This window comes from Synchiropus splendidus, chromosome 4 (assembly GCF_027744825.2).
Source record: "Synchiropus splendidus isolate RoL2022-P1 chromosome 4, RoL_Sspl_1.0, whole genome shotgun sequence".
Lineage (NCBI taxonomy): Eukaryota > Metazoa > Chordata > Actinopteri > Syngnathiformes > Callionymidae > Synchiropus > Synchiropus splendidus.
Genome location: NC_071337.1, coordinates 15736815 through 15763611, shown reverse-complemented (window position 1 = coordinate 15763611; position 26797 = coordinate 15736815). Strand labels below are relative to the sequence as shown.

Genomic DNA, 26797 nt, shown 5'->3' with positions numbered 1-26797 from the left:
TCGAATAGCGAATACTGTACGGTGCACAAGTGCATGAGATACACTTGCACAACCCTGTGTTGTCAAGTCATTATTCTCAACCGTAATTCTCTGTCATGGTTCCTCTCATTCGTCTACTGAAGAGAAACTGACACTTGAATGAAGCCCTTCATTTTGTTTCTAATAACTCACTCCCACCATTTTTTTTTCTCCGCTCCCCGCAACAAAAGGGAGATTGGGGATTTAGTAATTTGAAATTTGGCCACTGATTGAGCGTAAAAAAAAATACCCCCTCTGGACCTTGTTCAGCTTAATTACATTTTACAGTAGCGAACTTGAAAGACAAGAGCTGGAGTTTTGGCGACGTGAAGCTCTCAGCAAGTCCATGAGGTGTGTGCGTCAGTGTGTTGGGGGGCGTTCATCAATTATCCTTTGATTCTAAAACTGAACATTTTCACAGATTAATATGTCGGACTGCTATCTAAATCATTAAAAGTCCCAATGAGATGCCATTTTCTCTTACATGAATCACGTTGAGGAGGCAAGCCATTCACCCACACCTCCTCCCTCCCAGCCTGCAGCTCCGGCCACTCTGGTGTGGAATTTGGCGGCGTGCTAATTTGAGTGCTGCTAATGTAGCAAGACATCAAGGAAGCCGTCGGAGGCCTCTACAAAAGCGGGCAATTCTGAGACTAAATGACTCTTCAGCTCCCAAATTTGTACAAGTCTGTGTCTGCATGAAGCTTCAACCTTTTTTCTGCAGAGACCGCAGCTTTACCCAGCGAGATACCTCCATTTCTAGAAAGATCAATTATGGACGTGACTCAGAGCAGGCCTGAGGGAGCTGCCAGGATCCCAGAGAAAAAAAAAATAATAAAACAGAAGCGCTCCACCCTCTCGCTGAAAACAAAAACGGAGCAACAGAGCGGGAGGGGGGACGAAAGGAGAGGGAGGGAGAGTATTTTCAGTTTCTGTTACATCCATGACTCAAATATTCCACCAGCTTCAAAAAATCTCGGCGCTGAAGTCGAAGTTCCACAGGAAGTTGTTTGAAATTCATCGCCAGCTGCGCGCGCACGCACAAAGGCACAGGCGTGCAAATGTATAAGAAAAAAATAAAAAATAAAATAAAATAAAAGGCCATGGGACCGAAACACAGAGACACACCAAATATGGCATACATCTGAAGCTGCTCCAGATGAACTGTCAGAAAGCCCCACGTCCCTCTCAAGTTTGGGTGAGAGGTTCAGGCACCTATGCACAACTCAACTTCATTACAATTAACTGGGGAAAGAAAAACATCCGAGCTTTCTTTGTCATTGTAACAAACACACAACAACTTTACGTATTGTCCTTTTTAATAATTTTCTAATCCATTTGTCTTTTGCGTCATTTAAATCTTTCCCACAGTAAGTCTCAGTCAAGCTTCAATGTATTGACAACCCCAGTTCCTCATTCATGGCAATGTGAAAACATGTTGTTATTCACGCTACAGTGATCCCTTGAGCATAGCAGGATTCAGAGCAGAGAGCCTTTAAGGATCAGGAATGTTTACCTGTTATCATAGGGTAGGAAATTTTTAAAAAATATATAGATTTCTAGTAACGGACATTTTTACGTAGATGAGGGAATAATCTGCAGTGGGCCAAGCCAAGTATTCCACTTCTTTTTCTCACATCCAGAATTAATTCTCTCTCTGAGCAACATAATTAATTAATTCTACAGTCAACGGTCTCAATCTCGTGTTTTGTTCTTTTTGGTGGACATTTTTATGATGCCTCCTTATGTTGTTCTAGTTGTTGCAGTTTTCAGATTTTAATTATCCTTTTCCCAAACTTAGATCTCATAATGTTCGACATTTTTCAAAAACACGTTTATTGTATTGTATGTATTACATATTAAAACAAAAGTATCTTGGTGATGGCAGGTTTTGTGAAAAAGAAACAAACTTGAGGAGGAATGCATTACTGAAGCAGTACACTACAATTCTAATGGGAGATGCAACTTGAATGTGAATCAAATGTTGCGTTCAATGGCTTAAGAGGACTAGGATGAGGACCTTGCCTCAGGACCTGCACTTGGGTTCATCCGTCAGGGTCATTGTCACCCTCAGAGACTTCTTCTTCTTCTGCTTCTGCTTATGACGTATTCTTCTCTTTTTGGATACAACACTGACTGATGAAACCATCATATTAATAAATGTTTTTGATTTGACACTCGCCATTGGAATCATTTTGATATCACAAATGATCTGTAATAATGATGTCACCAAATCTGGATGCAGCGCAGGTCTCCACTCTACCGAGTCAGTGGCAGCAACTCACACAAATCTCAAACATTGATCTGCAGACTCGGGAGACGAGGATCAAGCAGCAGTTGGCCTGAACTCCTGCGAGTGAAAATACAGTCGAGGTCCATCTCCGGGTCAAAGAGAGGATCGGCAGTCTATCAAAAAGCCAGACTCAGAGTTCCTTTATTTGCTCGGTATCAATCTCAGCATTAACCCTCTGCTAATGGGACAGCTGTGGGTCACCGCCTCACTTCTCCGGGATGCCAATCAAGGCCTTAAGCTGAGAGATCAGCGATCGGGACCGCAGCGCTGCTCTGACTTTAAACATGGAGACGCCCTGATCGATTTTAGCTCTCACTCGAATCAAGACGAGAGAAGGATGGAGAGGGAGGGGGGGTGTTGTATACACTGTGTGGACGGGATCCATCCCCTAGTCGAGCCTCGGTCACCCTTCGGTGATCAAGGAGCTCGACAGAATGACCTAGCTGCGGAGCCACTGAACCTGCAAACACGACGGGGCCAAACGCTGGAAGCTCGAGGGGTCAGTGGTGACGGGGGCGACACAAGCGCACAGCTCAGTAATAGAAAAAGGTTTTAACCTTAATGTTGGAGCCAAAACCCTGTTAGAGGCCCCATAATCCCCCCCGCTTCACTCTCAATTGAACCAGCTGATGTTTTCTCTGTTGTACCACCGTACTGTCACCGAGGCCGTGAACACAGGCGCAGCAGCTTTATACATTTCAACTTATCTAACCAAAACTGAACCACAAAATAGTGACTGTAGATAAGCAACAAAAGCCTTATGTGACATGCCATATCAACGGGAACAAAGATCTTCCTCTCTTTATGAATATATTAATGAGAAATACTGAAGTGCTTTGTGTGGACAAACTGGGCATGATGTTGATCACTGTCCTCTTCAGTGTGTATTCTGTTTTCCGCATTCGTGTGATGACATATCTACACACACCCAACATGCATCTTCAGTGACAGATACAATAGATGACATGTTTTTTTTTTGTTTAACATCCTCCTGAGCTATATCACCCCAGTGTGTGTTGGTGTGTGGATTATTGTGCCTCAGATTGACAAGAATAAAAATGAAGGATGGACCAATCGATCTACACGGTTAATCTTAATTTTGCAGGTTCAACGTTTCATTTTTTGCAAACTGATTCTATCTAGGGACCTCGTCTAACACAGCCATCCGCTGCACATTCCAACATACTGTAGCGACGCAGGAACCATATTTTAGAGGACCAAAACACATACACAGCACAAGTAACCTTCATCACACAAAACCCCTGTCAGTCCAGGCCCTCCAGCCACGATGCGTTCATGGACAGTAGTAAACACACGTGTCAGTGTGAAGTTACTTCTCAAAATGTAAGTTATACAAAGCCAAAATATGTCATGGATGGCCCTCCGTCTATATATCTGGGGGCAGGTTACCAGTATAGAGTATACAAGAGCATTTGAAAGCTGCGGTGGCTGCTTGAATAGATTACTCCTCTCCCCGAGAATCACAGAGAAATTGAAGAACACGCTGAACACAGAGAGGTGAGTCAAAAAGTTTAGTAGTTGAGTTTTGTTTAGAATCATATAGTCCTGAATGGAGCGTGGTTGTTCACTGATGCTTTTATTTGCTTGTCATTTCAATGTATCGATACATATTCTTATCCCATATTCCGATATGCTCTATAACACACATAACATGTCCTCACTTCTGTTAAGCAAATTAACTTGTATTTGACGCTGATCACAAATTAAAATCCTCAAACAGCTCTGTGTTACATTGAAAGGTGATTTTCGTCAGCATTACATGCCAGCTGGACACACTGCTGACCATGAAGCCGCTCCAGGAGAAAAGATTCAATAAACCGTCCCAGTGTGACATTTAGAATCCATAAATCTTTGTGTATCTCGAGGCGACTTGATTGAGTACGGTGCGGCCTGGGGAACGGCGATTTGGCATTCAAGCACATCACAAAGACTCATCTTTGTAAAACCGAATCTCATAAGAGCAAATTTTTAAAATCATTTACCACTCTGATTAATCAAAGCCTCCAAATGTGACAACACAAGATCCAAGTCATCGCGCAACGCCTCTTCGGAACAAACATTCACACCAAATTTCTTTACTTTTTATGTCGACAACGGAACAATCGTCTCATAATTCTTAAGCTGGGGCAGAAAAATAACCCGCTACATTTTCCGGCTCTTTGTCCTCCATCACAAAAACACAAAAGCTAATTGATGTTAAAACAAGTGGAGGACTCTCGTCTCTGCTAAGACGACACAAAATAGACTCTTCACAGTCTAATCTATAGATGTTGTCGGGTGTCGATCACAAGCACTCAAAAGCTTCTTGAAAGCCTGTGAGCGAATCTAATCATTCAGCTCAAGTAGTTTGAATATCTTTGAGTGAAAAAAGAGAAGAATTAGTCTTGAATAGGCTCGGGCACTTTGGGTAAAATATGCTAATTAACGCACTTGAAATTTCCCATATGAAATCTATCTCCAGCAAGACAATGAGAAAATAATTACAACAGAGGTAGAATTACAAAGGCCATTTTAATCAACCCCAGCGATAGCGTTTCACCCTATTTATTCAGTTTTTGATTCCTTGACCCAATGGTTAGTAATCACTTGAAAATAAGGCAGCAGGGCTATAATGGCTCTGTACTTTAGACGCATTATTCCTGCACAGACAGCTCTCACGGGAGCACAATGGAGATATGGATCTCGCCTAACAACAATCATGTTGTCGCAAGAGTTCACTCGGGAGGAAGGAAAGTGTCTTAAGGTTAAAAAGTCTCCAACTAGTCGAGTCACTTCTGAATAGCAATCAGCCTGTGAACGACGCTGGCGTTTCAATCTGGTCGTTTGTCAGTTTGCATGAATTTTTGTCACTCAGCATCTCAGTGCACATGTGTATATGTGCGCCTCTGAATCTGGCGAGTGTATAGTGCATCCCAATGAACTTGCACGTGTGTGTTGGAGATCAAGATGAATCGACTGATGATTAGTTGTTGATTAGTTGTTGTAAACTACATTGACGTCATAATATAATCGAATAGAAATAAAAGTCCACACATTAAAAGGGAAAGAGTTGATGACTAAACTGAGTCAGTCTTACTTTATCAATATGATCACAGAGCGGCAGTGAATGTTTAAGGTGACTCCGGCTCCAGATTCAAGAAGACTTTCGCACATAATCCATCCACACTCAGCAGGTGAAGCAAGGTGGCACCTTTCATTACTAAAATCCATTTGACTGCATTTATTAGGGTCACAAATTCCCTGCTCGACAGGTCAGGGCTGTACGCAGGTAATAACCTTGAAGGTGTGTTGCCACTAGACCAATGAGAGCTTCACACAATGGCCACACTCACCTCTTTTCAGAAAGACGAGAGTGGTGTTATTTGACATTCCTTTCCAAGTCTTGATAAAAAAAAAGGGAATGAGAGGTGATCCACGAGGCAGTAAGGTTATCGCTATCACCAGCAGAAACATTAAAAAGTATTTGACATCCACTGAATTATGTGACGATTAAACTTCTCCAACTGCCGCTTGGTGGTGGCAATTTATTTCTCGCCTGGACTTGAGAGCCACGTTGGCATCTCAGAGGGGCAGGGAGCTAATCTTAACATTCTTCCACAAGATCATGGAGCACCAGACGGTTCCATCACTGAGCTTGGAATTCAAATCAGATCCCACTCTGGACCAACAAGGACAACACATATTGTGACCTTGCATTTACCCCAAAAATACAAACACAGAACATATCTCCCACGACTCTACATGGACCCACTAGAAAATCAGATGACTTATCTCAAACCTCAGACGAACTACACCACTGGAATATTTTCTTTGAACTCAATTGAGAGATTAACACAAACACACGCATTTGCCTGCGTATGTGTTTGTTTTAATCTCTCACTGTTTGTTTGTCTCCCTGAATGTGCGTGTATGTCTCCATAGTTGAGTGCGCCATGTAAAGGAAGAGAAAAAGAACAGATAGAAAATGACTTACTGGTCACTTGTTGGGCTACAAATGAGAAGTGCTTAGCTAAAAGTGCAACGTTGTTGGTCACTGGAATCAACCCAGTGCACTTCCATATTGAGTTCAAAGAAAATGTTCCGCTAGTGTAGTTCAACTTGATAGCCAAAAAAAAAGTCTGCTGTGTTTACATTCCTGCTGGAAGTGGACGGCGGAGGATGAGGACTTGTCAAAACAGAGATTGTATTTACACTTGTATAACAAGAGCTCAACAAGCTTCCTGTTGTTGTGAAAAATGACTGTACACAGGCTCTGCCCAGCTGGAGGAGGTCTGTCTATGTGTGTGTGTCTGTTTGTGTGCATGTGTGTACGTGAGCTTGGAGGCAGCAAGGAGCAGTTAGATGATTTCTTATTGATTTCCTGTTTGAGCTCTGAAGAGGGCTCTCAATTACCCCACAAGCAGCAGTCTCACAGCCCCCTCGCCCCGCCACACTGGGACTCAGCAAGGGTCGTTGACACAAGGAGGTTAACACAAAAGCTAAATCTGAGCATGACTAGAACCCAGTGGCTCAAAACAATGGACTTGGGGGACTTGAAGCCATCCTAGCAAGAGTCAACAAGGGAGGGACACCCTGTCCAGAAGGACACCCTGGGCAGGAATTCAGTCCTTCACGGGGCATATAAACGGACAACCACTCGCACTCACAAGTGTCACCTTTGAATAATTTAGAGTAATCAAGTCACCTGTTTATGTTTCTGAATTGTTGGAGGAAAGAAAAGAATCCCTGGCAGAACGTGCAAAAGACACAATGAAGGGACCCAGGTTCACTCTAAAGTTGCCGCAAGTTGGCAAACATGAACGAAAATATGTACACAATATGAGAAACATCTATAAGAGTGTCTATAGGAGTGTCAAATGGAGGATCTATTGGAATGTCTGCAGATACAAAATAGTGGCGCAGCTACTGACTGAGACCTGTCAATCACTGACAATACTGTGAGTGAGATCCGCCCCTTGCCTGAAAATGGCAAACAGAGAGAGGCACATCAGACCTATGTGGGAATTGTTGCTAAATAGTTACCCTTCATGGCTGCACACGGTAATAACATATTTATTTTGCAAGACCTTGTATCTTGGTGAAATTACAGAGGGAAGTAAGGAAATTCAAGATTCTCAGGACAGCACGACAGGCTAGAAACTAAGGCTGGGACGATATGCATTGGGCCAGATTCGATATTTTCCCGATACAATTTGAATCACGATTCTAGTTTGAATTGTGATTCATTGTCTGATTCAATTTGTATGGTGATTGTGAACACATCACAGTTTCCCACAAACATTTGGTCAAAGTGGTTGTGCTTGTACTTATTTTATTATTCACTCCCAAAAAATTTTCTAAGTACTGAAGGACAAACTTATGCTGCTCTTTCTCCTGGCCTCAGTTAGGAGTTAAACTTCAGACCCCATTAAAGAGGCAGCCTGGAAAAGTTAACAATCTGGAAACAAAAGACGTGTTGTGTTGAACCCAAAAAGCAGTGGGAGGATCGCAGCGAGCCGACATGGATGGAAGCAATCAGCTGTTATTAGCATTTCCTGACGCACAAAAAAAACACACTTCATGACCCACTGTTACTTCACCATCAGGAGTTCATAAAGTCAGAATGATGCTCCTTAAAAGAAAATCAACACAAGCCTCATCACTAAATTAATGTTTGGGAACGCATCATTACATTTGCATATTAAAATGAGAGTCAAGCGCAAACGTCGTAATTGTTACGACGGGTTCTTGATTAGAATTATTCTTACTCTGGTGCTCAAACACCATCATGTTATTATCCAAATTCCCTCATCACATCATTGCTACTCATTTATGGCCAACATTAGCTAATTCAATGACTCACTTTACTGATCAGTGACAGTACCCATGGTAGCAAACCACATCCATCAGGAAGTTCACTCATATTTTTGCAGTAGCGAGTTGTGACAAAGCGGGGTTGGTCAGTGGATGGAAACAGGGCTGTGTGGAGGAGGTGGTGGAGAGGAGAACCATAAACATCATTGTGGTAAACATTTGGATACAGCTGAAGCATGCTACTAAACTACTACATCCTTTGTAACACACGGTTTACTTTATGTGGCCAAAAGAGCGTCAAGCCAAAGTGCTCACTATGCAAATTTATAAAACTCTAGCTTGCACTGGTGTTAACCCTGGCAATTAATATTGATGTCACTGACTCCTTATTGGGCCAATGGCTTAAAACTCTTATGTGTCAGAAAATATCCAGTGACAAGTATTCATAATTTTCACACATGGTAATGTAGAGTGAAAAATAACACTCAAAGTGTTTGGCTAACAAGGTTCGCTTTCACTTCCATCTCAGCTCTCCTATTTTGCTCGCCTTCCCTTCACCTGCACAGTCAATCTGGTTTGACACGTCTCTTTTCCACATTTAATATGTTTGTTTCTGTTCATTTCACATTTAAAATCAGCTCTGAGTCGCACCAAACTGGTGTCACTGCCATATGAAAGAGTCCCTGTACAATAAACAGCAAATTCCAACTGTAGCTGCCCCACATAAAGCAGGTAGCATGCTAATGTAGCTACACAGACATTGAAGTTAAATGTGTATATACTGTAAATACACGGAAGAGATAAATCACAACAAATATCAGCTGCTAATAAGAACTAAAATGAATGTCCAAACCGCTTCACATCCTGTGACAGATTCCTTCAGACAGAGGTGCGACAAAAAGGTGGCGATAAACACAATTTAGAGGTAAATATCGATCATGTAATACATTTCATTCTGCCTTACACTTAGGTCCTGTTGAGGTGCCGTCTTAACTGCACAATCTTGGAACTGAACCTATCACTGTGTACCACAGAAATGGTTGCAAACTAGATTATCTTAAATCAGATTCGATTGGATCGAACGTTAGTAAACATCTGGGCCGACTCCCTTTCTGGAAATAACAATTCCAGCAGCATAGCATCGAGTAGCAGTTTATCAAAGATAAAAGAGCCGTCCAGCCCAAGTGAAAAGGTGAATAAACACCAGCAAACACGTAACCGCTTTACCATGACGACGTGGTGGAACACTTCAGCCTCCCGAGTGTCCACGCACACAGATTGGCACGATACACCAAACGACTGAACGGAGACGTAACAATACCAACTTTCCATTTCTTGTTGACAACATTGAGACAATTCCGGCGTCTTCCGTGATTAAAAGCTGAGGAGAAAAAGACCCTCCAGCGCTGGGAAAAACCTTTCCCAGATCGGCGAGCGTCGTGCAGCTGCCACACTAACACAAGTCCACAACCACAAGCAGGATTTCCTCACTTCGCAAAACATGTGGAAGCAGATGGGAGCCAAGTTCTGGTCAGCGTGGTAGAATGTTGGCTGCTCATTTGCCAAGTGCCCACGGTGCCGAGGCCATATTAATTTAATAGGAAACACTGGCACTGATATTGCAAGTGGAACACTGTCACAAGAACATCTGGATTCTCAGGAGAAACAGGGAGCAAACCGAAGAGTTTAACACCAACAGACAACGGGCTAGCTGTCGTTAAATTGATCAAATGAGGAGCGCAGGACTTACTTCGAACAGGGTTGCAATTATTAAGCTTCTCCTTGGTCACATGACTCGGTCCGTCTGTTGCTGGACTCTGTGGCGACAGTGTTTTTCCTGATGGTCCATTGTCACGGACATCTGCAATCAAAAAAACACAAACAAATGTTGTTCTCACCAGGCAACAACGTGTCCAAAACAGGTTTAATGCCGCGCTAATGACAGGTGATGTCATGACGCTCAGAGCATCACAGCTCTGAGAAAGAAAAAGAACCACCTCTGTGGCTTGTTTTTCACAAAACACACGGCAACATTGGCATGACCCCCGTCTCTCTTTCTGCTTACAGTTAAGGTACGTGTTACCTCATTCAGTCAAATGTATACAGTCAACCTTTCTCCATATTGTCAACTTGGTTAGCCAGGTCCGCTAAAGCTTATACCACATTGAGTCAACTTCATACTACGTAGGGGCATCTTCCTAACCCCACAACGTCAACCTTAAACCCGGGAGAGCAAGTTTCATTCCTATCTGGGTCAAACTCTGAACACAGATATCAAAACAAACATGTGTACCACTGACGGGAACGGAGCATTTTTCCAGGACTCAAACTCAAATTTGTTGTTTCCAGGATTAACATTTGTTGTAGTGAAAGATCGCAAGTCAAAGATTGAGCTGAAAGGTCAACCGCAGCTGACAGAACCAAGCAGAAGGCTGAAGGTGCCGAGGCTCGGAATCTGTCAGAATGAAAGCCACAGTCTTAAAACATGGCGGTGCGGTTCAGGTGAGGCCTCTGCCAGGATTCTGGATTTCATTTTCTCTCCCTGCACTCGAGGCCCTGCTCTACCTGCCAAACTCCCTCAGACGGCCATAAAGGCAGCATTCATCTGCGCTGGAAAAAAAACTCTCAAGCCTGATAGTTGCACAGAAAGCACCAGAGACACATTTACCCATCTCTTAGAGTCTTCTGCACACGCTGATGTTTTTCTCAGTAAATAAAACCTTCACTACTCATTTATCAACTTTTAAAGGCTGGAGCTGTTCTGAGCGGTTTGACATTTGCTGCAAATAGTATGAGCCAACATGAACAAACAGGCCAACAATTGTTTGGTTACACCCAAGTCAGCCTGGCTAAAGTCCCTGCACCATCTTTAGCTCCACTCACTCACTTTTTATATACAATAGAAAATCAATGCCGAACTCAAATACATGTGGGAGAAGAGATGTGATCGGCGTAATTGATTTTCATATTTTCAAGTGCAGAAATGAATACAATTGAATATGTTTAGGTGTTTCATCTCGCAAGTTTGACAACTCAGTCACCCAACTTCAGGAGGCATGGACTCTTAACTCATGTGATGGAACTCTATGGTAATGAACACTCAACTGAAGTTTACATTAAACAGCTCAAAACATTCCTAGCAACCAAGCTAGGCTGGTGCGCAAGGGAATCTCCACCAGGGTCAAATCCTGCTAACCTCACTTCGGGACCAGCTGAAAGTCATTTCAGAAATTAAGTCGTAATAGGGGGAAGTTGTTAGCAATTGTTAGCAACACCAATCCAGGCGGGAAGTATAGGGCTTGAAAAGGCATGTGATCTTGCAAGACATCGTGGGGAGGGTTTTCCATTTTTTCCTCTTTGTTGACATCTGAGACAGAGGCGCTACAGATGGAGAGGGGGTGGATGAAAAAAAAAGAGACAATTCAGCAAAAAACGCAGCATTGATGATCACATCATTCTATTTCCAGGAATAGTGATTTCGATCAGAATATAATAAAATGTTCAGCTCTACAAGAAAGTAGTTCAAGATTCCCAAGAAACTTCCACTGGCTTACCTAGTGTCTCACTATATCTCTAATCGAGAGAGTCAGGGTTGCTGCAGAGAAAACTCTTGTATCTGTGATCTTGTTATGATATTTGGATCAGGTCTGTCTCCACTACAGAAGACTAATAAACTCTCCCTTCATGACCAAAGCTGCTGCTGCTGCTGCTTGGCACTAGTGAAATGAATGCTGGACTAAGACTCACTTTATCTGTCAAAACAGTGTCTCTTCAGACGTATGGAAGCAGGTTGCAAGTGCCAACCACGCTTGTTTGAGTAGTAAAGTCCTGAAGAATGACTTAACACAAGAGAACAACACCTCCTAGAAGGGTTGGATATATGGTTTGCTCCAGCACTCTCCATTTGGCGCATTGATGGATGGGAGAAGGAACGACAGAACGCAGGCCACCAGCTCCAGATAGATGCGACACAAATATCTCTGCTTGCAGCTGATGTATGGCGGTGCAGTCGGCGGCACGACGGCCTGATGCATCGCAGTATTTAGTGATCACAGTTAGAAATAAATTGCTCTGTTCTCAGTACATCTAAAGTCCCCTGAGAGGGAAAATCCAGTCTTTGAAGGCCGAGCGAAAATCCAATCCAGCAGCCCGAGTGATTGCTTACTTTGTCCTACTTTGCTATTTTTTTTTTTTGACAGAGCCATAATGATGCTCGGTATAAATAGGATGGTTAACGGTTCATTGGTTGTTTGAAGAAAAATGAAAAGGCGGGGGAAGGGGTAAGCTTATTTTACATGTGATAATCTGAGGGGCAACTAGAAAGTTAATTAAAAACTATAATTGGCTGTGGTTTCTGTTAATAGTCACCAGGACTATTTCTTTCACACTTTGAAGGCGAAAATAAAGCAAAAATATTATCACACATTAGCCCGGGTGTAAACTAAAAACCACATGAATGTAATTTAAGAGGACAGGCCTGATAGCGGCGCGCTGATAAAGAGGGGCAGTGATCTCTGACTCGTTGTGTAGCTGTTGGAAAGCAAAGCAAAAACCAGATTTGGAGCCGTAATTGAGCTTCAGTTGTAGGCGTCACGTAATTGTCAGGCTGCTGTATTGTAGCAGCCTGGGAAACCTACAGAGGCTCAGGCTTGTTTCATTATACACTTCACGTCAATGTTTGCTGAGCGTGTTGCTTGGTTGTACCGGCGCTGCCTTAATAAGTGGTTCTTGTTGTCACCTCAGCTCCACACATTTATTGTACTCCTCTACTGTATGTGGCTGTAGTCATTGAGCTGCCTTTCCCACAGCCACATTTTGATGGGGTACTATGACTTAAGTCAGAGGGGACAAATTCACATCTTCCCCTTCCCAGAGATGTGACCACTTGCCACCAATTATACCAAGCAAGACGCTGCCCTGCACGTGGCTCATTGACCATATATACACACATTTTGAGACATTTTAAGTACTCGATGACATCAATATCAATTGCAGGTTGATGATGTCATTGTAGATAAATCGCCCATGACACCGATTTATTGGAAATCTACTCCAAGTCTGCAACAGATGACAAAGGCTGTTGCACTCAGGGAGACTCCAACACAAGTCTGTCCCTAAGTCCCAGTGGTCACGGCCCGAGGGCAGTAACAAAACTTCATTCCACCTGTTCATAAGCATCAATTCACTCTTTCCTGAACAATTACCAGCAAAAATATGACACTGTATTGACTTCCACCTAATGGACAAGCAAATACGGAACCATAGGACCAGAGATTAATGGTGCAGATCTATTGCTGTATCATCCGCAGATGGAGAGAAGAGGATGTGACCACTTTGTAATGTTGCTTTGGGTGTGGCGTGAAGACAATATAAACAAAAACGGTATCAACTTACAAAGGTCCGCTGTTTATTGAAGAAAGATCCTCAATACAAGGAGCACAACGTCCCAACGTTAGGTTACTTGGGTTCAGATGCGTCTGATTACTCATATTGAGGTCTCTATTAGCAAATCATAAACTGGCACCCACTAGTGCCCACAACCAAAAACAAGACAAGATATCCTCACATTTCAATAGTTACAACATGCATATCCAAAATCAAATGTCATCACTGAAGACGTACATTGGAGCAACGGTCACACAAATCACATCAGGGATTACAGTTTAAAGCAGTGTGTGGCGCTGAAGTGACTCGCTTGCTACACAATGTTGAGGCTTTGGGGTGCCACCAAAAAAGAAGGATACGAACCTCTGTACTTGAGGATAGGCCTTTTCACCTAATGAGAGAAAGTAGTTCAAGATGCCCAAGAAACTTCAACTGGCTTTTTTGGGGGATTTACTTTGTGCCTCCCATGGATGACCCAGTGTCTCACTATATCTCTAATCGACAGAGTCAGGGTTGTGCAGACAAAACTCTTGCATTTGTGATCTTGCTATGATATTTGGAACAGGTCTGTCTCCACTACAGAAGACTAATAAACTCTCCCTTCATGACCAAAGCTGCTACTCAGCCCATCCTTTCTGCGCTTGTGAAGAAGATCCCAAAACACTTGATAATTCTCGGACTAACCCATATTTTTAACTCAAAACTCTCCAGAGGCTTGCTAGGCACTTGTGAAATGAATCAACTCACAAAGGACCACTGTTTATTGAAGAAAAATCCTCAATACAAGGAGCACAGCGTCCCAAAGTTAGGTTACTTGAGTTCAGATGCGTTTAAAAATAAGACAGGTCTCTATTGGCAAATCACAAACTGGCGCCAAGACACCCTCACATTTCATGCATATCCAAAATCAAATGTCATCACTGAAGACGTACATGAGAGCAGCGTTTAAATGGTCACACAAATCATATAAGGAATTACAGTTGAAAGCAGTGTGTGGCGCTGAAGTGACTCGCTTGCTACACAATGTTGAGGCTTTGGGGTGCCACCAAAAAAGAAGGATACGAACCTCTGTATTGAAGGATATGAACGGCTGTATGTAAGGACAGGCCTTTTCACCTAGTGGGAGGGCCGGCTCTGCTCATAGTGGATGAGGAATCCAAACAAGTGATAAAACATGATGAAAACTACACCAACATTAGCAAGGGCTCATTTATGCTAATGCTACATGACTATAAGTTGGTCAACTGGTGACAACAATTTAGACTTTTCACATATTATATTATGTTATAAAAACATTTGGGCTTGTCTTCAACACAAGGTCATCGTCAGTGGCTATGTGAATTTCGAGGCAATAACGCATAAGTGTGACTATATATAACGCATACGCGTGACTCTAAAACGCCATGTCGTCAGAGTGAGCAGTCTCCTACCGTCTGGCAGCAGCGGGGTCTCCGGCCGAGGGTCCCCGCTCTGCCCTGCATCAGCAGGCGGGTCAGGAGCCTCCGAGGACATGAAGACCCTGGTCCTTCAATCCCTCAGAACAGCTAGTCCCACCACCGTGCCCTCACTCCTCTGAGCTGGAAAGACACAAACACGTTGATAGAGTGACGTCGAGCAGCGAGAGAAGTTGCTGGAAACTTCCTTCACCTCCTCACAAACCGTCACATACACAGCGCCGGGAGCCGACCCACTCACTTCCACCTGGATGAATCCACTTTTCACAAGCACGGAAATGGCGTTACCTTTCCGACATGTCCAGTCTACAGCGTCTCCATCTGCTCGTTAGCTCCTCCGCGCTGCCGTTAGAAAGCAAACCCACCCAAGTTCCTCAAAGTCCGTCTGCACTGGGGAAGTTGCTGTGTTGTGGCGCAGAAGTTTCGGACGTCGTGCGACTTTTTTTTTTTTTTTTTTTTTCAAATCAGTGCGTCTCAAACATTTTCATCATATCCGGATTCCAAGGCGTCTGCTGTGGAAACAGCCCTCCTCCTCTCGGATCATCTGACAAGTTCATGTCGAAGCTCTTGTACGAGTGGAAGTTCACATGAAGCAACCGTTCCATGTTCTCATCCCTGAGCAGTTGATAATATTGTTTACTTCAGCCGCCAGATGAAGTGTGTGACGCGGCGATGCACTCGGAACTAGCTTTCCGTCTTACTTTCCCATTTCCGAGACAAAAAAAAAGTGGAACTTGCGTCGTAAATTCCGATTCAGGCAAAAACGAGGACACACAGTTCACGTTCTAAAATGACGGAATTATAAATTAAGGGCTTTGTTTAGACCGTTTGTGTTTCGGAGCCAACTGTGTCGCAACTGGAACAAGTAGATGTTGACGTCACGCGGAGCTCCAAACTCGAACACTGTTTTTAAATGTCATGCTGAAGTTGAAGTGAAAAGTCACTCAGTAATTATCCGTCTTACCAACTTTTTTTTTACTGTCTATTCCAGGTCAGGTCGAGGGGGCAGCCGCTGAAGTAAAGAGGCCTGACCTTTCCCAGCTCTTCTGTTCGCAGGTCAACTGAGGGACATGATCTCTCCAGCCTCCTCCCCCTGGTGGAGCGGCTCATCCAGGACCATCCAGGACAGTGATTCACAAAGGCGGGTCTGGACCCAAAAGTGGGTCACTAAGTCATTTTCAGTTCCAGTGCAAATAATACTCCTCATTCATAACTATGAATCAACTCAATTTTTGCAGTGAAGCGTTGTTTTCTAGCGCCATCACAAGGGGCTGTCAAATAATTTGAGATGTATGATTATATGGTCATGATATGTAAATGCATTAATATTAATAAGGCCATGCAGCCATCAAAAAACTAAGTAGTAAATTGATGAAATGTATTATTGCCTCAAGATGTTGAATTTTGATTTGCGATCAGCCTTTTTTATTTTATTTTATTTTATTTTATTTTATTTTATTTTATTTTATTTTATTTTATTTTATTTTATTTTATTGACAGCACTTTATTCCGAAGCACTTTCCTAGTTGGTGGGATCTCTACTGACCATGGGAATAAAGTTGATTCTGATTCTGAAATCAAATAAAAATGAGGGACAATTATAAGAAGTTAATATTGTTTTGTTTTTTTTACTGTAAAATAGAGGTCTATCCTCATCCTCCCTTATGTGTTGATGGGCCACAGGGGCATCAGCTTCAGGAGGTCGTGCCACACTCCCTTCTCCCGGGCAACCTCCAACAGCTCCGACTGGGGGATCACGAAAAACTGCGAGGCCAGCTGGCCGTGCCCGACAGGCCTCCAAAGGAAGGCGTCCCGATGCCCGAACCACCTCCACTGACACGGAGAAGCAGCGGTTTTACTCCGAGTCTCTCCTGAGTGACACAACTCCTCACCCCAAGATACTTCAAGTTCTCCACATGAGGCAGGAACTCATTCCTCATCCGGAGAGAGCAAACCATCCTTTTCCAGTTGAGAACTATGGCCTTGGATTTAGAGGTGCTGATTTTCTTCCCGGATGCTTCACACTAAGTCGCAAACTGATCCAGAGAGAGCTGAAAGTTCTCCATATCATCTTGTGAATAGCAGTGACTGGATCCTCAGGCCACAAAACTGTAAGCCCTGCCCACCAGAGCTGCACCTCAAAATCCTGTCCACAAAAAAACGGGTCGGAGACACAGCACAACCCTGACAGAGACAACCCCTACTGAAAACAAAGGATCTGGACACAACTTCTGCTCCGGGAATACACATGTGGCCCCTGGACCACACTTTGCGCAGGCCTGTTTGAAACCATAATGCAACTAAGATGGTATTACATGTGAGGTTCAACTCAAACTGTTTAATTTTAGATTGTCACATAGGAGTGAAGGTGTCCCGAGGACGACGGAGCTACTCCCCTTGTTCTTTGGGTCCTTTTGGGTCAGCTCTCCGGATGATACTCTTCAATATCAACCAAACGTTGAGCTAGTTTTTCACTTGGTTTTAGAAAGAGAATTCAGAATTCCAGTTCCATCTGAAGGCAGCACATCAATTCATGTGTTTCCTTTGCTTTTACTGACGGCACTGATGAACTAAGAAAAAGTTCCAAACATCTTGGATATTTGCCTAAGAGGACTTTTGTCTGAGCTGGCAATCGGAACACAGTTTTGACCTCGCAGGCTTGCAGCACATGGAAGTGTGAGAGCTGCGACGCAGCATCAATCTCCGAGGTTGAACCGAAGCGCTTTGCAAGGTCAAAATCTCATTACTTAAATGCAATTTTATCAATTTTTCCATCCAAGGCGCGTCTCTCAAGGCGGCCACCCAGTCGGGCTGAGAGCACTGCATGCTGGTTAACTGAGTTCTTGGTTCCAGCGGCTGGTGTGAGCGAGTATCTGTATCCAGGTAATTACAGTCTGAGGGGGCGCGGGGGTCCTCTGTGATTACACATCAGCACTGTAATGGATTCAACACATATAGACGGAGAGAGGGAGTGCAGGGGGGGGGGTTCTTTCACTTCCCAATGCAAAGGCGAGGGAGGGCCGGGACGGGAGCTGGGCGGGGTGAGGAGGTAGCTATATCTGCAAGATGGATTACGTGGGGTTTGCAGAGTTCAACATTGACACAGATTCATCGTAAATCATTATGCCGGGGACCCGGAGTGATTTCTGCATTAGGAGCAGAAAATGGAGTTCAGCCAGTCAATGAGGGAGGGCATATTTCACATCAATCACCTCCACACTCTGGTGTTAGCCGGGCTTAAATCTCACTTACACTGTTACCAACAGGGTTCAATGGCTATGATGGCAATCAGCCCGAGCTGGGGCGCTCGAACAATACCCCGGTGACTCGGCAGAGGACACGGCGTGCGGCCATTCAGCGCTTACTTCACGTGAATTATGTGTGGGCACTTTCGATGATTTGGAATGTGTGTTTTTGGAACTCATCAAGTACGGCAGCAGAGGCCAGATTTCAACCAAGCCTATTACGAACAAGTGTTTTTCCCAAAAGTTTCCTGGAAGAGCGATGCAAAGTCCAGTGACGTTAGAATGATAGTTTGACTACGTTGAAGTTCCTTCATGCATGATGATGGATTTGTTGTATTCAGCACTAAAATCTCTCCAGTACATTTCTTGGTTTGCTAGGAAGAATGTTAGATCACAGATGATCATCCAGGCATGAGGATAATAGGCCTTCGAACTCAGTCTATGTTGCTTGTCCAGTCAACGGTCAGGCAGAGACCTCCAACGGTCCATCACCGTAGGAAAGATCAGGCTCATGTCCAACACCGACACCATGGTTCTCCTGTGGGCTCCGGATCGCATGGTGGAGCAAGACCTGAGCTAAAGTCAAACCTGTCAGTTTACTGGTCAATCTATCTTCCTGCTCTCACCTCATGATCATGAGCTTTGAGTGGTCTGTCAACAAGCACGGCTGCTGATTCAGCAGATGCTCTTTCTTCACCAGATGCCTGGACTCTCTCCATCGTAGACAGACACAAGAGAAGCCAGTTGGGCACACCACACTCAGAATATCTCAGGTGTGGGTGCCCAAGAGTAGACCTGGCACAGAGCAGAGAGATGAGTTTTTCAGTTCACCAGTGGTGAGTGGTGTCTGGGCCTCTTTTTTCAGTAGCTGCCCCCATGACCCAACCTTGAAGAAGAAGAGTAAACTACTGTAGATGGATGGATTCGTGGCCTCATTGCTTATTCGTCCTCCAAAACAGGGACCTACGCGATGTGCGGCGGGCGGTCATAATGTTACGGCTGATTGACATAAGCACTTCTTCAACTACCAGCAGAAGGCTCTTGTACTTGCAGCGTGAAATCAACCCGCGCGTCTGTCTCCTCCGTTGTTGCTGCTGACAAACATTATCTTGTGTGTGATCATGTGCGCACTGTCAACCCCCCCTCCCACCCGCCTCACAACAAACGCTGTCGACACGGTCGACTGTCACGCTGTGTCAGTTGCGGTGTCACTGTTGCATGTCGGAAGAGGCGGAAACCTCTCTCTGTTGACTTCATTTGTTTGTTCGGTGAGCTGCCGGGCTGCTGGAGCGACGCGAACTCAAGTCTAATCCTCTGACTCCTGAATCTGGGAACAAACAAGACAATATGCTGCTGCTTCCTCTGACACACACAGTCATGTGTTGTGTGTGTCACATTGATGCGTTTAATCACTTGTTGTGTCTACTTGAATTGTGTTTGATGTTTTTTATTTCTCCTGTATTTGTTTTACAGTACGTGTGGTAAATAGTCGAGTGATTCTTTAGTTGTTTTCCATTTACAGATTGATGTTTAAAGTATGTTTAGTCCAGTGGTTTTCAAACAGGGGGATGCGAACCCTACGATGACATGAACACTTTTCATTATTGACATACACCACGCAGATGGACTTAATTTTACTACCGGGCATCTTAAAAACACCACCACAAGAGGCTGTTAAAAATGTGAACAATACAGGAACAATTTTTCACCACTAGCATGGACAAGTTTGTGAGAGGCCATTTGGCGCAAAACAGACGACAAATCAACAAGTGTTGTATTTATTGTTTATTGTGAGCACATTATTTTTCATGCTCAGATGTTTGTCTGCAAACTGAATTTAGGCATTGGCCATTTTGTTCAGAAATATTGAGTAAAGATTGTGTTTTCTGACGTCATGTCATTTCTAATTGGTTGTTGTTCTACTAAGTGATTTTGTTTTTGTAATGATTGTTTTGCTGTTTTCAATTATTTATTGGTTTGTTTTGCTGTGTGTTTTGTTTCATTAATTTGATCAAGTTTTTTTTTTGTTTTTAATAAATGCTGTGTCCATTCATTGTTCGCTTCTCTGTCGTCTTTCCAATCACAAGATGTGATTTGTTTGTGCATAATGCAAGAATTTATGCGTCTGTTTTGTACGGTGTCGCCATGTTTGTGTTTCCTTGTGGTTTCATGTGGTTGAATTTGTCTTTTTTTCCGTTGATCTGTTGTGTTGTGTTCAGCTTTGTGTGGTTTGTAATGCGTCATAAATAATTTGTGGTTAGTGTTTCGCAATTCTTATGTTGCTTACTCTCTATTTTGTTATTTGTTGAGTTTAAAACTTGAAATGTTATAGGTGGCAGTTGCTGCTTACAGTGATGATTGCATTATCAGTTTGACGGAGTATCCGGAAATTATTGAGATTTATTGTTTTGTTTTTCAATCATATATCTCAATCAAAACTGTCACCCTCTTCCACCCGTTTACTGCGACTTGCGCCACAGGTTTTCCTTCTCCACAGATGCGATGAGTTCCTGTTCGAGGACTGAGTTGTTTGAACATTTTCAATTGTGCTAACAAGAAGTTTGACATTGCCTTCTGTTTTATGATGAATCATTTGTGTTTTGATGAAACAGATGGACTGATTCTTCAGCCTTGTTGTCAACTTCTCTCTAACAAGCTTTATTCTCTATCGCGCGGTATGTGAGTGGAACTGGAACTTCCTCTTTGACATCAATCCTGCCGTTTTAAGATCTGGCACCTGTTCCTGATCAAACCTTCAAAGATCCGGACCCGACCGCTTCACACGCCGAATAAGTCGGGCTTCACAAGAAAGGTTGTTTGAAGCTGACCATGACACCAGCGCGACCCCAGAACCCTGGCAGGATTAATGACATTATGTAAAGTCCACTTTTAAAGGATCAAAAAGCTACAGGTCTGTTTGGCAGACGGATTATCTAGTGATAGAACAGACTTGTTAGATTTTGGTATTCAACACTGAGTGATCAGTGTTGGGCTTCGGCGACTCCTCGACTCATGAGCTGCAGACGGTGATTAAAAATGAAACATCAGAATTCCACTAATCAAATGTGATACCACCTGATCCGCTCGTCTTTGGACCCGGAGAGAAACTTTCAGAGTCGCACTGTACGTCTGATCAGAGGTGACAGACTGTTTTCCATCTAATGAGAGAAGGTTTGGGATCTTCTCCCAGACGTGTGTGGACAGAAAAAGAAAACTCATGTAGGTCAAGCAAAGAAATGACTTCACCTGGCGCTCAGGTGTGAAAGCCTCAGCGAACAGTCGGCGTGTGTGTCTGTCCCGTGAGCGACACACTGAACTCCTGCTGACCTCGGCAAGTTTGTGTTTCTGAAAGACAGACTTGACAAGTTCATTTAACATGACATTTCATGATTTTGTTAAACGTCAAGGTTCAGCCGTAGGCTCAATTTCAGTCTCCACTCATGGACCGTGTGACCGAAATCAGTGTCGTCCCGTCTTCAGTTTTTTTGTGCATAACCAGACGCCCACTCTGTGTTTGTCAAAACCTCAGCAGACTTTAACTCATTTATATCTATCGTCTTTTAGCAACAAAGTATTCACCCAAAGCTGATGACCTCCTCCCTCAAAGAATAAGGACGTGAAAATACAAGTAACATCCGACTTATGACCAGGATCGGTTCCAACCAACCGGTCGTAAGTCGGATTGGACGTAAGTCGAATGCCATTCAAAATGGGCAACGCGAGGGTTATAGGTTCTACTGTAGTGGTAGATGGCTGTGTGAGAGTGAGATGCTGGGATACTGTGCTGCCGTAACTGTTGTACATGATGCTGGGGTGCTATGTGCTGCAGTGCCAGACATTAAAAAAAAAAAAGCATCTGCTAGCAGTGGTCATGAGTGCGGGAGGACGTAAGTCAAGCAGGTCGTAAGTCGGATGTTACTTGTAGAAAGAATAGAAACGAGACCCTACAAATATACACTTCGTCATGCAGACCATGTCCAAATGCAGCGAGTGCAGAGTGTGTGGAAACACAAAGCTTTACTTCTACTTCCTTGTAAAATGTCACTTTTTTAAACGCAATGTCACTCCTCCGTGGCCCCTGAGAGGCATTACCTCGGAATATAAAGAACATTCTCACACAACTATGTTGTCACCAGGCATCAGTAAAAACTGTCAAGGCAAAGTGCTGTCGAGCTGTGCCAAGCTCAGCATCAATGGGCGATAGGCAGGGGATACCCTGGGCAAGTCGCCTGTCCATCACCACTCACTCACACATTCACACCCCAAATGAGCATGTTTTTTGAACTATGGGAGGAGACCACAGAACCCGGAGAAAACCCACGAGCACAAAGGGAGAACATACGTGCAAACACCATGCAGAAATTCCACCGCTCCGACCCAGGAATCGAACCCGCAGCCGTCTTGCAAGGCGGGAGTGCCAACCACCGGGTTGCTGTGTGGCCTTAAAACGAGGAATGTTTGAAGCAGAAATAATAAACGAACAATGAGTCAGGCCTCTTGGCATGATTTTGAATGGATGCTTTTTGTTAGATTTCTTTAAAGGAGAGTCTTTGATTGCCGACCCCACAGGAACCGTCCCGTTCATTTGACATTGCACACACTAGTGACCTTTCATTGTTGTTGTCATTGGGATAGCGCCGTCATCACACCTCTCACTTGAGTTCATTAGACATCATCTGTCAACAGTCGTGACAGACTCACAAAACAATGTTTCGCACCCCCGGCTGACTTTGACAGGATCCACCCGCCACATCTCCACAACAACGATTTATTGTGGTGACAACAACGCGATCCGAGCAACCTTCATGCCGACGTGTTTGGCGAACAACACGGTGACTTTGAATAAGGATTAGCAACTTCTGAAGTCCTGACAGGAGACGTGGCGACGCGTCACTCCTGTGTCTTCTTTGTCCTTCCCTGTTGTCAAACGTGCCAGCGATAATCACAAACGTCAGACTGTTTGGATTCCGATGATCCCTTGCAGATTTGCGATTAGCATAAGCCACGCTAAAGCGAACCCTGGCTGAAGTCACAGTGGGAAGTGTATTTGTGAGCGTGGCGCGCACCCCGGAGCCCAGTTAGCTCACCCCCCGGGTGGAAGGCAGATCACTCTTCGCCTCTGATGATGAGACACAAACAAAGATGGTTCTGAATTCATGCGGGAAGTGAGAATGCAGGCGCACACGTCTCCACAAACATTCCGGCTCCTGATTAATTGGCCAGCCGACTTAAGCTCCCAAGATTAGGCTTTGACGTGGGTTATAATTAAATAAGACAAATTCAGGAGGAGAGTCGAATCTCTCGTTTTCCTCAACAGAAACGGGCGTTTTAATTTACCGCACGCTGAGGCAAGCGGCGCTCACCTGCGGAGAGCCAATTCGCTGTGCATGAGGATGGCTGGCTCGGACAGAACGTTAAAATAAACCCCCCAATGCCAATTTATGGAGCAGCGGTCAAATATTTATCCAGTTGATGAGCTGGGCCGCGTGCGCCTCGCCAACAATAATTAAAGACAAACCAATGCTAAAGGTGAGCGGCAGCCATGACACCGCCGCTGTAATGAAAGGAGCAGAAGATGAGCGAGGAAAGGCGGATTCTGTCTGAGGAGGGGCGTCGATGTGAGAATCAAGGGAAACATTGCTACAGAAAATAAATCCAATTTTACAATAAAAAATGGAAATAAGATCAAAATGTAGGGGAAAAAAAGGTAAATATGTCAATTTTATTCATAAGTGGATCATAAATAAGTCAAACAAATGTGTACAACTTGACTTGGATTTTTGTGGAGTTCACTCATACGCAGTGAAACAGATATATTCTCGCTAAACTCTGACGGAGCTGCAGCGTCTCAGTAAAGACAGGGAAAAGCCAACTGCTTAGAAGAAAGCTAGGCAGGTGGTCATAATGTTTAACTTGAGTAGTGAGCATGGTGCAGTTATTTGGCAGCTGCCGAGACGCTGTCTCATGTTCATGAGCTCAGATCTGATAAAAGGAAAGCGTCTCCAGGTCCACCCGGAGATTACGTCCTGACAGCGGAACAACACCCGAGGCGCCCACAACTTTTTTATGCAGTGAGTGGGTCTGACTCCTGATCTGGACACTCTCAGCCCTGTTGAAGTTATTCAACATCTGGTTTCCCGCACGGCCGCAGACGAGGAACCTGGGCGTCTGAAGCCGACACAGCTGGAGGGTCGGATGAAACAAGAGAACCAGCAGAACGGAGCGGCGCTGGAGAATCAATAAAATCTCTGCTGGAGCTCACAGAGGGAAATCAGACTCAATCTGGATCAGATGAGTCAAATCTTTAGCTCATAGGTAAAAAGCTGAGGAGGCTGTGACAACTCTGTCTGGAATTGAAGGCCATGGTTCCTTCTCTAGTTCGTCACGGAATCATCATGGGATCGCATGTAGGATGACAAACTAGCATCACATGAATCGATAATTTCGTCATTATAAAACACGTTAAACAACAAAAACATGGAAATATAAGGAGTGAAACTGAGAACTCTTGAACTGGATGGGGACAAAAGGCCTCATAAGCTCACTGCTAAAGAGAGTGAGGACTGACGGTGTATTAATATGACTCTAAATGTCAGTCACAGCAACACTACACGACCAGCAGGTGGAGACAGGTCTGTCTGGTAGATGATCCAGAGTTTCAGTGAAGGGCCAGTCGTGTGGGCTCTTGACTCTGCTGGTCAAACATTTGCTTGTGAAGGCATCGTCTGATCCACACGCCCTCAGCTTTCAAGCCTCGAGCTGCGTGCGAGGGAACAAGTGACGAATGCGGGAGGAAAGAGGGATTTGTGAAATATGCCGTCAGAGTTGTCTAATGATCTTCATCAACGTGGCGCGGCACGTCGGCGCTGTGAAGAGGATGAGATTTGGAGGGAAAGCAAACCACCGATCACCAATTAATTACAGCCGGACGTTCAAGAGCGACGGATTAACAGACTCTCTTCAAGACATGAATCCATTTGTTGCTCGGTAAACATTTACTTTCTGATGAATCGGCGGGAGACGGCAAGAGTGTGACCAGACGAGTCAAATGTGAAAGTTGTGTCAGTTAAGTTTTGTGTTTCTGGGACTTTTCTTGGAGCTTCCACTCTATTATTTCAGTCATTTGTATTGTTTTCTTTTGGATCGCTATTGATGCACACTGTTGACTTTCTATTTGATTGGTCTTCATCCTTTTATGTTCATCTTTATTCTGTGTGGGTACTAACCAGCAGCAAAGAGACTCGAACAACGGGAATTTATCTCTTCACATCATGACCAAAAGAAGCCAGAGGGACGAGACCAGACTAAGAATGAAAAGTAATCAGCAACCAAAGCACACAATGACACAACTGTCTATCACAAACTTTGTCCAGTAAAATCCAGAAAGAAAGCTACGTGGTGGTGAACACAACAAATAAAACCAAAGTAAAAGTGTGACATGACAATGTGAGCAGTCAAATATGGAGTCAATGGAGAAAGGGCAAGATGCAATGACGTGGAAGAACTCCAAGCATTACAGAGCACTGAAGTAACACGTTGTACTGTAGATCTGAATGGATTAAATATTTTTATTAAATACTTTGTTCTTTCCATAGTTGAATGTGCTGACAACAAGATCACACAAAAATTATCAGTGAAAATCAAGTGTATCAACCCATGGGGGTCTGGATTTGGAGTCAAAATTAAAGGGGGAAAACACTACAGGCTGAGCCAACTTTGATGTCAAAATGAAGCTTAGTAGCACGTACAACGCCTCAGCATGCACCTGGTGAGGCGGCGGATGTTCTCCTGAGGAATCTCCTCCCAGACCTGGACTAAAGCATCCACCAACTCCTGGATAACCCGGTGTTGGTGGATGGAGCGAGACATGATGTCCCAGATGTGCTCTATTGGTAACTGCTGACACATTCCAGCCACATGAGGTCCAGCATTGTCTTGCATTCGGAGGAACCCAGGGCCAACTGCACCAGAATATAGTCTCACAAGGGGTCTGGGGATCTTAACTGGGTACCTAGTGGCAGTCAGGCCACCTCTGGTGAGCACATGGAAGGCTGTGCGGCCCTCCAAAGAAATGCCACCCCACACCATTACTGACCTACTGCCAAACCGGTCATATGAACCTGACTGGCATAAGGCGTGTGTCTGAATTTGTGTCTGGAATTGAGCATGATCCTGAGGACCAGCATGAACACTGGTGAAGCCTGGAGTGACCGATGAACTGTGCCTCTAGTTGACAGATGAATGGCAACTTTTTGCTTCTGCTGGTGTCTTGAACATTTTGGCCTTTAAATCATGGATGAAAATATGATATTGGTACAAACGTTGCATTTATACTGTTTGCAAGCATCATTTCAGTTCCTTCTTGAGCCTCATATGTGATACATGTCTATAAAAAGTTTAACAGCGACAGAAGCTTACACTAACTCCATACTTCTATGGACCATAAAGTAGCATTCTGCTGGCCGAAAGTGGCCCACAGCCCACGGGTTTGTGTCCCACATTCTCAACTCACTTGGCTCAACGCTAGTTTGATGAAGCTAGCACCTTCCACAAGTGAGCCGACAACCGACTGAAGTTCTTTTAAACCA

The 26797-nt window shown here is 44.1% G+C and overlaps 1 protein-coding gene across 3 annotated transcripts in view; it reads right to left on the bottom strand.

Annotated features, from left to right (window-relative positions):
- The window catches only part of mdfic (MyoD family inhibitor domain containing), a 60575-nt gene extending 44951 nt beyond the window's left edge, over positions 1–15624 (bottom strand). For 2 of the 3 annotated variants that reach the window (XR_008414364.1, XM_053862358.1), the window contains exons 1-3: positions 15253–15622; positions 14941–15087; positions 9876–9986 (exon numbers count right to left, since the gene is read on the bottom strand). Coding sequence is in view for 2 of the 3 variants with exons in the window: in XM_053862358.1 (XP_053718333.1) it covers positions 9876–9986; positions 14941–15022 (193 nt within the window). In the remaining variant the exon portion in view is untranslated. Of the gene's footprint in view, positions 1–9875; positions 9987–14940; positions 15088–15157 lie in introns of all 3 variants that reach the window. The other variant, XM_053862359.1, reaches the window with a different exon arrangement.
- Between the last annotated feature and the right edge of the window lie 11173 nt (positions 15625–26797).